Here is a 13,979-nt window from a genome sequence, read left to right as displayed (position 1 = left end):
CTTCCTGAACGGGTAATTTGTAGTGGAAGTTCCTGTGACCATGCTTCACACTCTGCTTAGCTCCTTTAAGCAATTAATTTTCTCTATTTATACTGTCCCTTCCCTTTTGTGATTCACTGACGTCAACATGTCAAATTTAATTCACTCTTCAGTTTTGCTCTGTATCGTATTAGAGACCTTTAGGTAATGCACTGAGAGAGTATCTTGCAGACATGATAGACTGAGTGCATTTTGAGATTTTTAGAAAATGACAGTTTACAAGATTTAAAGTTTTGTCAGGTGTTCTGGTTAAATGTGGGGATCAGTGGTCATTAAAGCTGATTTGTATGAAGATAATTCCCTTCCAGAGTACTTGTGTTTAAGTGTCATCTTAATTCCTTTTTTCCAAAAATTCTGATCTTTAACAAGACCATTTTATCATAGTAAGTGTTTTCTGTTATTTATTCACGCTTCAGCCATGTCCAGCATCCTGGACTGAATGAATAAATGGAACATACGCTTTTCTTTATAGGAAGGTATAGGAGAGAATATAGCTGTGTACTGAAACTTTGCTAGTGTTAAGGCACAGTGACAAATAGGGCAGATGCCGTTGGATTGGGCAGTCCTCTGTCCTTGGTCAGTCTGTACTGGTGACCTTGACCTGCATCTGTTGCGAGGAGTCTGTGAGTCTGTCAAGTACAGCAGCGGGCAGAGAAGGGCTGTTCGTTAAAACCGACTGCTTGGATCAGATGCCGTTCCAGAAAAGGGAAATTCCCAGTTGGTTCCACCCGATTCAGCCACAATGCCAGGTGGGTTGGGGAAGTGATTAAAGAAAGAAACAAGTAATTGCCTAAATGTGCCGAGCATTTTACAGATTTGCAATTAGCAAGTGTAAATATTTTGGACATACTGTTTTCAGATGTTAGATAAATCAAAATAGCTGCAAATGAGTTTGATATGTGTCACCAGGCATGTAAGCAGATAGATGTGTTAAATTGGCATTGCATGTGTAAATGCTTAGTTGAGAGAAATACACAAATGATGGCAGGACATTTTAGAAAGGATTTCAGGTATTTCTGCAAGGCATTTTTGTTGAAAAGGGCTTAGCTATGAGAGAAATGTGTTTTAACCCTACTAACGGATTACCACCTTCTTTTTGTGTGTTTCTTTTTCTCTTCCAGTGCCACCTTGGGCCTTAATAGCCATAGCCATAGTTGCAGTCCTATTAATCCTTACCTGCTGCTTTTGTCTCTGTAAGAAATGCTTGTTCAAAAAGAAGAACAAGAAGAAGGGAAAGGAGAAGGGAGGGAAGAATGCTATTAACATGAAAGATGTTAAAGATTTAGGGAAAACCATGAAAGACCAGGTAAAGTACCTCTCCTTTTCTTGAACTCTTGAGTTGCATTTGAAGGTTTCTGCTTGTTGCCTCAGTAGTGGCTCTGTGAAGAGGGGACTGATTGGCAGCATCTTCTCGGTTGTATCACAAAAGATGAATCTGGGTGTGGCATTACTGATAAAGCAGTCAGCCAATTTCCCTGCTCTGCTAAAAAAAAAATGAGCAGGCATATAATGACTCATCTGGAAGGGTCAAGTTTATCGAGAGAATCGGTTGTCCCAAAAATGAAGCAAATGTGCCCAATTTTCACTGTCCTTTTTCAAGACTTTGACCAGGACCTAGTACAGTGTTTGTGTGTCTTTCCAGCAGTATTTCTGAGCTTACATGATACACAAAAGTAGCTCTGAACTCTAAATCTCTTTTTACACAAAAGCAAAAGTTCAGCAGAGAAACAACAGTATAGAAGAAAAAAATGAGAAGCATAGAAACAAGGGAAAACAACCAAAAAGGAAGAGCACATGGGCATTCAATACAATGATGTTGGGAGAATTCATTTTGTACTAGAGAGGAGGAGATTAAAGATTACAGGCCATACTTCCAGCTGTAAGTCAGCTGAGTAACTTGGAGGAAAAAATTAGCATAATGCCCTTTAGACAGCATCATTTTCATAAGGGCAGAAAAACTTGTCCTTCAGATCTGCTTCATGCAAGAGAAGCAGAAGGTTGCAGGACCTAATCCTCTGGGCCACAGAATTGACTAATATGTCCCTGAAAGAAAATAAAGCTTTTTTTAACAGGGTTTTAGTATTGTCCTTCCTGGAGCAAACTGTTGAGGATAAGCAGAAGAATGGGGAAACAAATGTGAAGTATCCATGTGTCCTCACTGCATTGCCCAGTTTCCTAAGCTAAGAAGACAAAGGGCTATATTTTTCAAACAGAAAGTGCTGAAGAAATTTAGAGAATTGCTTTGCAAAACCTCTTCAGTAGGAGCAATAGCTGTAAAGATAAAGACTGCAAGTCTGTGCTCCCAAGACCCCTGGTAAGGTTGAGCCAGGGCAGTCCAGGACCTCTTATCCAGCCAAAGAGAGAGCATAAAAGCATGGTCAGGAATGAGCAGTTCCTTCCACAAGTTGGGATCTAGTGTAGAAGAAAGCTGGGCTGAAGGCAGGTTTGATTAGAAGTACAAGCCAAAGCTGGGAACCGCAGGGCTAGGGCCAGCTGATTGGGAACAAGATCCAAGAAGAGAAGCTTAGAGCACAGTAGCTATGAGGCCCATGGAGCAGTCCAGAACAAGTGGTGAGATGCCACTGTACAGTGAGGAACAGTGTGGGTTGTCAGCCAGTCTTAAGAGTCCTGGAGCAGGTTAGCATGCTTCTCCAGGCACGTAAGATGTGATAGGGGAAGAGCAAAATCAGGAGAGTGCATGAGGAAGCCTTACAAGTCTGATGACTAGCTGCAACTGGATCACACGAGTGGAGTCTGAAAGGAGCTTGGATAATGGGAGGAAAATAATGGATAAGCTTCAAAGGTACAGAGCTATTTCTAGTTTCCATTATCAGACAACAGGACAGTTTTTGTTGTTCTTGCTCAGTAGACAGTATGGAAAGAAAATAACTGAAGATCCAGTTGTTTTATTCCTGTTCATTCTACTCAACTGCAGGAGCTACTACTAAAATGTTGATTCATTAGACAGGAAACTTTTCTAGTCTATCCTCTACACCAATAAAGTAAACTTTGGCAAAATTCATTACATTCAAGCTGGATGTATCAACATTTTATAGTGACCACCTGTGCTCAATCTGTTTTGGTTCTCAGACCATAAGTACACATTGCATGCTTACAGCTAATGAAGTTGCCCATCTTAGGTGTACTCATGTACATGCTAGGAGGCAGTACAAAGCAGATATCTTTACAGCCATCTTAGACTGCCGTACTGCAACTAACAGAGTCCTACACAGGCACAACAAGCGAACGGCTGGAGATCCTTGCATCCACATTGCAAGTAGAGGACTTTAGATAGCGCCCTAGTGTGCAACTTCAACCTTGGTTCCACCTGGAGAGAAGATGCTTCATGTGCCACACTGGTGTACTGGAGTGCATGACACCAACAGAAGACAAATTCATACCTGAAAACAACCTCCTCAATACACAGAATCACTAAAATAGATGCAGCTGTTCCAAGGTTAGGAAGATTAGTGAGGCCGAGCTCAAAAAACAACAGAGCAAAAATTTTGAGTTCTACCTTGAAAAATATTTTATGCTGATTTTGCTTTCTTCATATGATGAATGTGAAACAAACGCCTTTTCTTTAAGCACTTTGATTTAGCATTCATAGATTCCCTGTACTTGATTTATAGACTTTATTCTGTGCTATTAATATTAAGTAATTGTGAGATATTTCCCCCTCAGCAATACATGGAAAATCAGATCATCAATTGTTGGGTTACCCTGGGCTACTGTTAGCCAACTCTTCCCATTGAACCAAGAATAATTTGGAAGAACTGTTTGATTATGCTTGTGGAAAAAGTCCTTATTTGTTATGTTTTACCAATTATAACAAACCTAATACTTTGTTGTAGGACAAATAATGTGCAATTTGTTGATTGATATTTATGTGGAATTTGTTCCATATCATGTAAGGCCATTGTTGTATTTACAATATAAAATTAAGTGTTTTTAATTATATTCATTAGGACCTGGATAAATGACCATGGATTCTTGGAAAATAAATATTTTAAATGCAAAATTACATTATCTAATTAATATTGAGTTTCATTTCTATCTTTTTCATGGGAAAATTTGATAAAAAGCTGAATCATGCGGCTCTTGTCTACAAAGAGAGCTCAAATTTTGAAATGTTGCACAGACAGGTATTTTAAGATGATTCCACTCAAAATATTCTGTATAGTTATTTAAACATACTTTTCCCCAAACATTTGGGGATTTAACCAATATGTTTTGTTTTGCACACTTAAACCTAAGGAGGGTAGATTCTCAGATGATGTAAATGTCAGACCTTTAATAAGTGGATGGATCACCAACTGTCCAGCCAAGCTTCCTCTTCACTGTCTGGGATTTCAAAACCAGGCTACTTAAATTAGCCCCTTAAATTCATACCTAGCAGTCTGATAGTGTACAGATTTTTAAGTCCTTGGCATTCAATAACTTTTACCAACTAAATTCCTAATTTGTGAAATTTTAGCTGTCTTTTTTTTTTTTTGGTGTGACTGATTGTTTATTCTAACAGTTTAATCTTGAATTATCAGGGCAAATTTTAATATACCTAGCTGAACTCAATGCAATGCTAAATGTAGAATATTTCAGTTAAGAGAATTGAATCACTTTAGAGGCTCTGGAGTAAAATAGAACAGTGGATAACAAGAATGCCTTTTACTCTTTAAAGAAGCAAATTTTAATGTTAAAAAAAAGTAATTGGAGATCACAGTGTAAATCTAATGCCATTATAAAGGGCAACGTACAGTACCAAAGATCTGAAATGTTGTCAAAAAACCCAAAAAGCTTAGTTCAGTCATTGTTAGGCCTGAACCTGTAAGTACTAATTACCTTCTGCCTTCAGCTGAGAGTACATAATAGGAGTTGATAGGCACTTGGCATCTTGCAAGGTCCTAGTTCCCTAGGCACACAAAACTTGAAAGGGTAAGGTTAACATTTGGTAAATTGAAAGTATCGGCTTCTGGAAGTATAATTTCCATCTTAGTCTGGTTTTGTTTGTCAAAGAGAACTTCTGACCTACATGTACTCATGCTGACCCGCACATCCGTGCCAAATCATTATAGAGCCATATAGCTTGACATAGTTAAAGATCCTTTTGACATAGAGACTCAGTCAGCTCAACAGTCACACATGATAGCTAGATATTACAGAAAGTAGAATGAAATTTTGTCTCTGTTAGAATATTTGTGCTTCAGAATTTCCACTTTCCTGAACAGAACTTCAAACGAGAAACTGTTTATGAAATAATACAGATTATGAGCAAATGTAGTTGAGGTAAAGTGGAAGATGAGTTGAAAATAAGATTAGGTTTTAAGTCTTGAAATCCGTTTCCATTCCAGGCAATGCTTACTTTTTCAAGTAGGGTATGCAACTCCACCAAGGGCCACTGGGAGGATTAGATTCCTTCTAGGGGAGGCAAATTGTTAATGAATGTACTACTGTAAAAAGGTCATTTCTCCATGGTTTTTACTACTGTTTGTGTGTGGATGTTTTAATTTTTATTTCTTCCTTCTATGTCCTCCTTGTCTATGTTGTGTCTCATGACTGTTCTGGATTGTCACTTGCGGTAGGTTTATTTTGCTATTTGGATGCACCTAGTCTAAAGCTCTGATACATATAGTCCTCTGACAGCTCTGGCTCCTCAGCTGAGATTTATATGTAGTAGCTTTGATACACACATCAAGAGGCTGAACTAAATTGATTGGGTATTTTTTTGGTTGGGTATATATTTGGGGGGAGGCTAGAGGAGGGTGAAAGAAAAGAGGTTGTCATTCTTTCTGTAGATAAAATATTAAGTCAAACTGTACTAGAAAGCTGAAGTTTAAAATTGACAGGCACATAAAAATAACTTGCTAATTTTATTTCCTTTTTGTATAAATGTCACCATATCAAAAGTAGACGAAAGCAGTGTGTATTTTTAATGTCTTAGTTTCTAAGTGTTGGTAAAATGATTGGTACCTCATGAAACTTGCTGTGGGCTCTCGCATCATCTCAGTACAGTACCCATGCTTTAAGTTCTTAGTGCTCCATACCAAACTCTTTTATGTGGTCTTACTCCAGATTTCTGTTGGTGCAACTGAATGACAACTAGCACCAGTGTTTTTATGAGTTCTTCCCATCACAGTTTTCATCTTTATAACTTCTCAGTCTCTGCTAATGCCCCTGCTTGCTCCCACTACTTTTTTCTTTAGGAAAAAAAAAAAAAGCCCCCAAACACCCAGCTCCAGAGACTCTATAATAGCTGCTGATTTATTGGGTCTGAATTTAATGCACTGGTACAGCAAAATTCTTGGTTAAGCTCAGCCTGTGGACTGAGGAAAGGAATAGACATAATCATTTCAGTCATGAACAGTGGCACTGAAAAATTACTAAAATCTAGCCCTGTTGTTTGGAGAATAATTGTTGTGGTGGTCCGAACATTTTATAAGGTCACAAAGCATTTGTGGAGAAGGAGATTTAATAGCTCATTCCTTTTTCATTGCATCAGGCTAAAACACTGTCACTAGTGAAAGATATTTGGCTTACAATGAATGTGTCTGTTAGGTGAAATAGGAGATTTGGGATCAGGTATATGTACTACACCCTGGAGTATGAGGAATATATTCTTGGCTCTGCTGCTGACATACTGTGGCCTTCAGTCAGCCACCTGACTTCTCTGTATGTTTGTTCTTCCTTTACTAAGGCCTTTTACATCAAGGTTATGTACTGACTTAATCAGAATATTATGATTAATGTTTATGTATTAATACAGGTGAAACATGAGGGCGTTATAAAGTAACATGATGTTGAGAGCTGCAATTACACCTAACTGAACTTCAATTTATAATGGTTTTCTTAGACTGTTTCACCTTATGATTTTGGCTGTTGAACAGTAAACACCCTTGTCCTCATGGAGACAAAATATTGAAGGAACAATCTTTTTAATGTTAGCTGCCCTGAAGTATTTCAAAGTAGTGTGTGTTGACCTGGCAGCGTGAAGACGATAGGCAAAATGAAGTCAGTAAAATCCACACTGACGTCCAGAGAGCCTGGATTTCACTCGAAGGAACCCAAGCCTTTATTGCCAGAAATAATCCAAGAGGATCTCTTTGAGGGACAGGAGCTGTGTTGCTGGCAGTGGTCTTCTCTTCTGCAGTGTTTGCTCATGTGCTTGTTTGTTTTCGCAGTTGAATGCCTAGAGAATAGTGAGTGTATTTATGCCACAGTGCCACCTGTCTTGGTCTCAGCATGCCAATTCCCATTCGCTGGCATCTGCAGCCCATGGTGACATTAATGCTCACCGTGGCTTATCCACAATGCAATGAATGAGACATCCTAATTCACACTCAGAAAGACAGCATGCGCTGCAGAGCCATGACAGTGTAGAAAATTAGTCAGAAACAATGGGGACAAGTCTTTCTTAGAAAACAAGCCCAATAAGTATACTGTGGCAGTCAAAATGGATTGACTGAGTCCCATTTATACATTAATTCAACCTCAGGTTTGACCAGTCGTCCTGCTTTTTTCACCTGCCTCAGAAGGCAACTGTGCAGGGTGCATAAAACTTCCTGAAAAATGTGAAAATAACATGTTTATGAAGATATGATGTTACAGATGAGTGTTTGTGTTCTGCAGGGTTTTCCACAAAACTCTTTTGTAACTTAGATTTATATTAGACTTCAAAACCCTGAAAATATGGAAGTAACAGCTGTGAGCCACAAGGCTGGGCTTATTTGCATTCCTGTCTCTTCCTCTCAGTCACTCCCAAGAAGACATAGGAGCTTGCTTTGCATGCTTTGTGAGCGTTGTTTTCCTCCTTTTTAAAAAATATTTTTCCTGTAAAATAATTCACTTATTACTTTTATTATAACCTATTGTACTGTTAGGATGATATGAAGATACAGTTCCTACTCATTTTCTTACACGTCTTCTTTTCTATACTGAAGGTCTTGCCACTGGAAGCTTCCACTGTCAACGACATTTCTTTCTTGCATTTTCTTGATTAACAGACCAAATTATTAATTCTTTATTCAAGACCAGAGTCTGTAGGTTCCTAATGAGTGGTGTTTAGAAAATATGCAATTATTCCCTAAATTAAGTGATTTGAGTCACACTTTCAAGACATTTACCTGTATTCACTGATCACGTGGAAAGCTAAACTCTTACACTAAGTGCCTGAAGTTAGTGGGTATGAATAAACTACAACAGGAACAGCAGTTGATACCAATGAGGTATACATTTCAGATCCCACTGGGAATATTTAATTGTTTACTTTTTAAGCCAAGGCATTTATTCTTTACAAAATGATGAATAATAAATACGAATAGCAAAACAACCTTCAAGCATGAGAATATCAGATACTTGATAAAGTCCTATTTAGAGGATGGTCAGAGAATGATCTTATCTCTTTTTAAGCAACTAAGCCAGAAGAACAGGTCTTTGCCAACTTTTTCTCCATAGATCAATGTGACACCCCATAAATCATGTCTGGCTATATTTAGGTTAATTTTCACTGTTAAATAGATGTAGTCCTAATTATATAGTATGACAAATTTTTCAAACAGAAATAAGCGTAGTACTCGGAGGGGTCCTCCCATGTGGAGGAGCCAGCTCTGTCCCAAAGGATGCTTCCGTCTGGCCCGCTGCCATTCGTTTGGGAAGGATGCAGAACAATTGATGGAGCAGCACGCACTGGCCAAGCAGCCTAAAGCTGCCTCCTACTCACAGCCTGCTGCTTAGCGCAACCAAGCACTGCCAGATGGGAGGTGGGGGCAGAGCACGCCAGCCTACTTGCAAGAGCGCTTTCTTCTTGTAGTTCATGCACACGGGCCCTGCGTTCAAAGCAGAGCTCTGACCCACAGGGTGAACTTCTGAAGTAGCCCCCCAGGCTGAGATCAGCTGCAACTTTTTTCAGGAAATAAACACTGGCCACAAGAAAAACAGGTTGATTTGGGGACTTAACAGCTCCAACTTGAACGTATGTATTCATATTTTACGTTGAACACCTCCAGCAATTGCTGTATTCTTCCATTGCACCAGAATCAGTTGGCTTTTTAGTACCCAAACGATTCAGTGAGCTCTTAAGCTGAACACGATGACCTCATGTCATAGAACTCCAAAGCAAGCAAGCCTTTTGAATAACCCAACAGACCATTTAAAACCTGGATAACAAGCAAGGAAGTAATGTCAAGGCATCGCATGCTGAACACAGCAGGGTCTTGCTCGTTCTCTGCATCGGTGTGGCCCACTGCTGGCGTGTGAGGCCAACACTCTCGCAGCAGTAAGGGCAAAGCAGATTTCACAATGACCAAAGCCTGGCTCAGCCACTGGAAACCCATGCGCGACATGCTCTCTAAATTAATTCATGGAGAGAAAGCAGCTGCTGAATGAATGAAATGTTGCCTTTCCTTCTCAGGGACTCTGACAGAGAATGTGTTAGAATTGCAGGCTTTTCTGCTTTGTGATAGGGAATCAACCAGGAATTTTTAAAGGCTTTTGTTTTCCCCTGGGATAAAAATTGGCCATGTCAGAATTGTGGTGTTCTGGAATGTGAAAGAAATTGATAAGAGGTTCACCACCATTAGTGGAAATGCAGCCATTCCTAAGTGTGGAGGAAAAATTGCCTTTCTGACAAATTCATTGTTGGACATGGCACAGAACATTCTCGCTACAAAATCATATTGTTTTCTTCCATTCAGCTCAGCAGGCATCGCACAAGCCTGAGGGCTGGGCGTCATTCACACGTTAAAAAAATATCCCCTTCACCGTGTGAACAAAAGGAATGATTGATGAGGCAGGCGGAGATGGAACTCAGGACGGCAGCGTGCACTGTGCAGCAAATAAACTTACAGGCTGCAGTCAGCATTGTTTTCCTGCCTAACGTCTCTCCTTCTTGCTTACTGGTAACTTGTTTCCTTAAAAGTGAGGCCATAGGCTACCCCATGAATGGAAGGAACCCTAAAAACTCTGTTAATTAAAGTGTTTCTTTACATACGACAGTGAAAGACACTTTGCTTGCGGTCTTAAGTAGCTTGTGGCATGAACTAGGCATTAACAATGAGACGTGAAGATAACTGAGACCGGAATCAAAGTGCAAAATATACCTTCATGGGTCTTTGCGTCCTCCTGGTGATTCAGACAGGGTTGTGGCTTCTGCCTCACTGTACCAGAGGCAAGGAAGTAACACTTGCTCCCCCAGCAGCTTCGTTACCCGAGTCTCGTATCAGTTTTGCTTTCCTGGAGCTTCTGCACACGTGGAATCTGGAGGCAACCAGCAGACAGCTGTGCTAAATCCCTTGCAGACCCTCTCGAATTCTACACGTAGTTCTGGGAGGGATTAAATGAAAGTGTACATAAAGCTGTTTTAATCCCTTAAACCTTTCTTGTGGTTTGTGGTGGATAGTAGTGGGTTAAACCCGGTGACAGGGTGCAGGGCTTTTGGTGGAACTGAGCTGGAAGCAAGGGATGTTCGCAGGATCAGGAGGCAGCGTCGGTGGAGAGAGGCTTTTGTCAGCTAGGGCAATGAGAGGGGAAGGAAGCTCAGGAAATGGAAAAACCCACTCCAAGGTGTGGAGTTTGCAGAACTGCAATTACAAGCAGGGTTTTTTTTTTCCTTCCTTTTTTAATGCAGAAGATGCAACTACAAAAAAATTGAAAATTAAGCATTTTCTTTAACAACCCAGAAGAAAAGGGGAGACTGTAAAAGCACTCTTAATTAGGTTGCAGAAGTGAAAAAACAGCCAGCAGATTGAAATGTGGATCCCAGATTGCTGTAATTTAGCCATGTTTGTTGTAGGAACCACTACAGAGTAGATAAGCTTGAAAACAATTAACTAAACATGGCACGGAAAAGAAAATCCTAATGCCATATGTAGGTTGATGTCTGCACCCTTGGTTAGAACTAGTTACAGAGCTCATTCAAGTATGGATTAAATGACAGGTTGCTCAAAAATTCATTTTGTCTTCCAGGTCTAAGAAAACATATATTGTGTATTGTGTGGCTCTGTTAAGGTCCCTGGCACAAACTTGCTGATTTCCTTAGATGTGGATGTATCACCTTGTAATGGTTGTATTGGATTAATACTTTTTTTTGTATGTTCCTATGCCAGTTTACACATAAGCCTATGTTTTTCAGATACTTCCACAGATGTAAGAGGATGTAGAGGTTTGTTGTGTGTTTCTGCATATGTTATGTAGAAACCACTTGAATGAAATTCACAGTCATCCCAAATTAGAAAAGATAAATCTGGTCTCCTGCACAATGTAATAATGCATTTCTGTGTTGCATATTTCACCAAAAAAGCATTTAAAATGTCATGGAATTAAAAGAAATATTAGGAAAGGAAAGGCTTATATTCCTCTGCATCTAAATCCAGGCTTTCTGATTACAGTTGTGTCAGCTGAAGAGGCTTGAGGAAAAAGCTGGCTTGTAATTAAAAATATTTTATTGTTTCTAAACCCAATAAAATATAGCTGCTTATTTTAATTGATTGTAGCAATACAACAATAAGATCCAATATAGTGTGATACAGTGTGCTATAAATTGAGGGTTGCAGTACTATTCCATTAAATATTGATCTTTCAGAGAATCTCAATACAAAATGAAAATCCCTACGGGGTGTTTCAAGTACTTTGAAGCAATCCAATTCTTCTTCCTCTTTGGAACTCAGCAGCTGCATCAAACATGAGAAACTTCTGCGCTTCCTTTGACTCAGCTTCTTCTTGAAGCATTGGCCTCTAGTTTGAAAGCAAATTCGTCTCTTGATGGTAAAAACTATTATGTACAGACTGCTGTAGAGATAATAATTTGTCATTTCTTGCCTCCCCCATGCCATGACCTTGGCCAAATCCAAACACCATCTCATTCTTAGTGTTTCTTAGTGCTTCAGTGTTTCTGAGTCAAGGTCAAGAAGAATCATATAGCTCCTCAGCTGATGTGAGTAATGTGCAATGTTTTCCATCCCCCCGGGGAAATAGCTTTCACCTTCCAATAGGCCTCTCATAACCTGTGGAGAAGAGCTTCCCAGCTATGAATGTTTTCTGTCTGCGCTTCAAAACTCCCTTGCAGGAGGGACGTTAGCCTCCCGTTATATTTTCCATAGTCACAGTAAGAACTTTTTCACGTCGAGTTACCCACAGCTCTGGCATCTCCCGGATTGATCAGCTATGCAGAAAGTATATAATTTTGCTAGGGAGAGTATGGATAAGTACCTGTTGCCTTGATGCAATAGTTACAAATTCCTCATACCTAGAAATTAGCATATAAAGCTTTTTTTGCATTCTCCCTTTTATCCCTGAGCAACGGCTGTAGGATACTTCCTCTCAAACAAAATCCAGGTCAAAAGTAGATGGAACAGCAGTAAGTCCAGTACTTATCCCAGAAACAGTGATACAGTGGAGCTCTTTATCACTCTTCCATCATGGAGTCCTCTATTAGGGCAGTACTGGGATGATTCAGAGCAGCGGGTCTTGGAGTTAACATCCCACTCTGAGTTATTGCTTCCTGTTGTCTCCAGGCTCAGATAAATGTGGTTGCTTCAGTTGGATTGAGTCACATCTTTTTTTTTTTTTTCATGATCACAAAACCTCAAGCTTATTTTTATTACCAATGAAAGCAAGGGGTTTGGCATAATCACATCACCCCATATCCTGAATGTCCCACGTGTGGTCCCGCAGGGGCTGTGCCTCTTGCCATAGAGCCTGTCAATTTTGAAGTGTCACGCTTGTTGTTGTACTAACAAAAATGTTGTGCTACAGCCAGGGAACTCACTGGCAGCCCAGCGATTAAAATGTCTCAAAACAATTTTCATTTCAGGCAGTTCAGCCCTTCCAAATAGAAATGGTTTAGTTCAAAAAGTATTACTCTTCTAACAACACAGGTGATTCTCATCCACTCCCGACCTTTCCCAGCAGTCTCATCCAGGTACACGGTAATTTATGTTCCTTGTAAAGAGTCCATCATTCACTAACATTCAGATATTTAACTCAAACCCAGCTCCTCAGCTTGCATAAATCAATGTTGTTGCATTGATTTCAGTTGAGCTATGCCAGCTGAATTTCTATCTTATTTCAAAAAGTAGAGAAATAATTGCTTAAAACTGTACAGTTTTGAGTCTGACCTTTTGAATTTAGATCTGGCTTCTGAAAAATAACATTTTCTACTTCAGGGATCAATCTTTCTTCTTACCACCCCCACGCAACTCTTGTGTGGCCCCCGCTGCGTGCATGGCTGAGGGAGAATGTTAATGCTTTCACATTTCTTCTTTCACCAACTACCATCAACCGTGGATATAGCTACTTTCCAGCCTTGCTATCTCTTCAGATAGAGAACTCCAGCTGCAACCTATTGTTTATAAATGCTGTAGGTTTCTTCAGACCGCCTCACATTGTGAAAAAAGGAACATAAGAAATCTTATTCTTGCACTTAATAGTCTGTTTGTGCAAGCAGAAGCTCCATATAGAAGGAACTTTTGATCCAGACAGGGCTCTTACAGATAAGCATACTGTTTACTGTAACATGCAAATAACAATTCTGGATGAATGCTCAGTATTGATTCCTTTTTTTCACACTCTCAACATTTATTTTCACATTTTCCACAATTTTTCGCTGTTTGTCTGATCACTTTTGCCCGTTTTTCAGTTCTTACTCAGGTAAGAATCTGCTGGATTAAGACCTACATAGTTCCATGTGGTTCATATGGCTTAATAATTGTATGAATTCCCTTTTCCACAGTACAAATACTTCTGCTTTCTGGTACAGCAAAAAAAATGATTACATCATTTAGTATTTTAATTATGTATAAAGTCTAAGATAACTGCTGTGTCCTTTAAAAATAGCAGGTTTGATACAATGTATTTCTTTATTTTTGTGTTTCTTTCTAAGCAAAGGAAAATCAACTTGCAATCAATTTGGTTCAGCCAAGCTGTATAGCGAGAATGAATAAAAAGGAAAT

The 13,979-nt window shown here is 39.5% G+C and overlaps 1 protein-coding gene across 1 annotated transcript in view; it reads left to right on the top strand.

Annotated features, from left to right (window-relative positions):
• Window positions 1-13,979, top strand: part of SYT1 (synaptotagmin 1) — a 350,563-nt gene that overhangs the window by 254,218 nt on the left and 82,366 nt on the right. Inside the window, 1 exon segment of the mRNA XM_075057975.1 lies at window positions 1,161-1,345. Coding sequence (XP_074914076.1) covers window positions 1,161-1,345 — 185 coding nt within the window.

This window comes from Buteo buteo, chromosome 26 (assembly GCF_964188355.1).
Source record: "Buteo buteo chromosome 26, bButBut1.hap1.1, whole genome shotgun sequence".
Taxonomy (NCBI): Eukaryota; Metazoa; Chordata; class Aves; order Accipitriformes; family Accipitridae; genus Buteo; species Buteo buteo.
The sequence above is the reverse complement of the archived record's forward strand: the minus strand, read 5'-3'. Positions and strand labels throughout refer to the sequence as shown.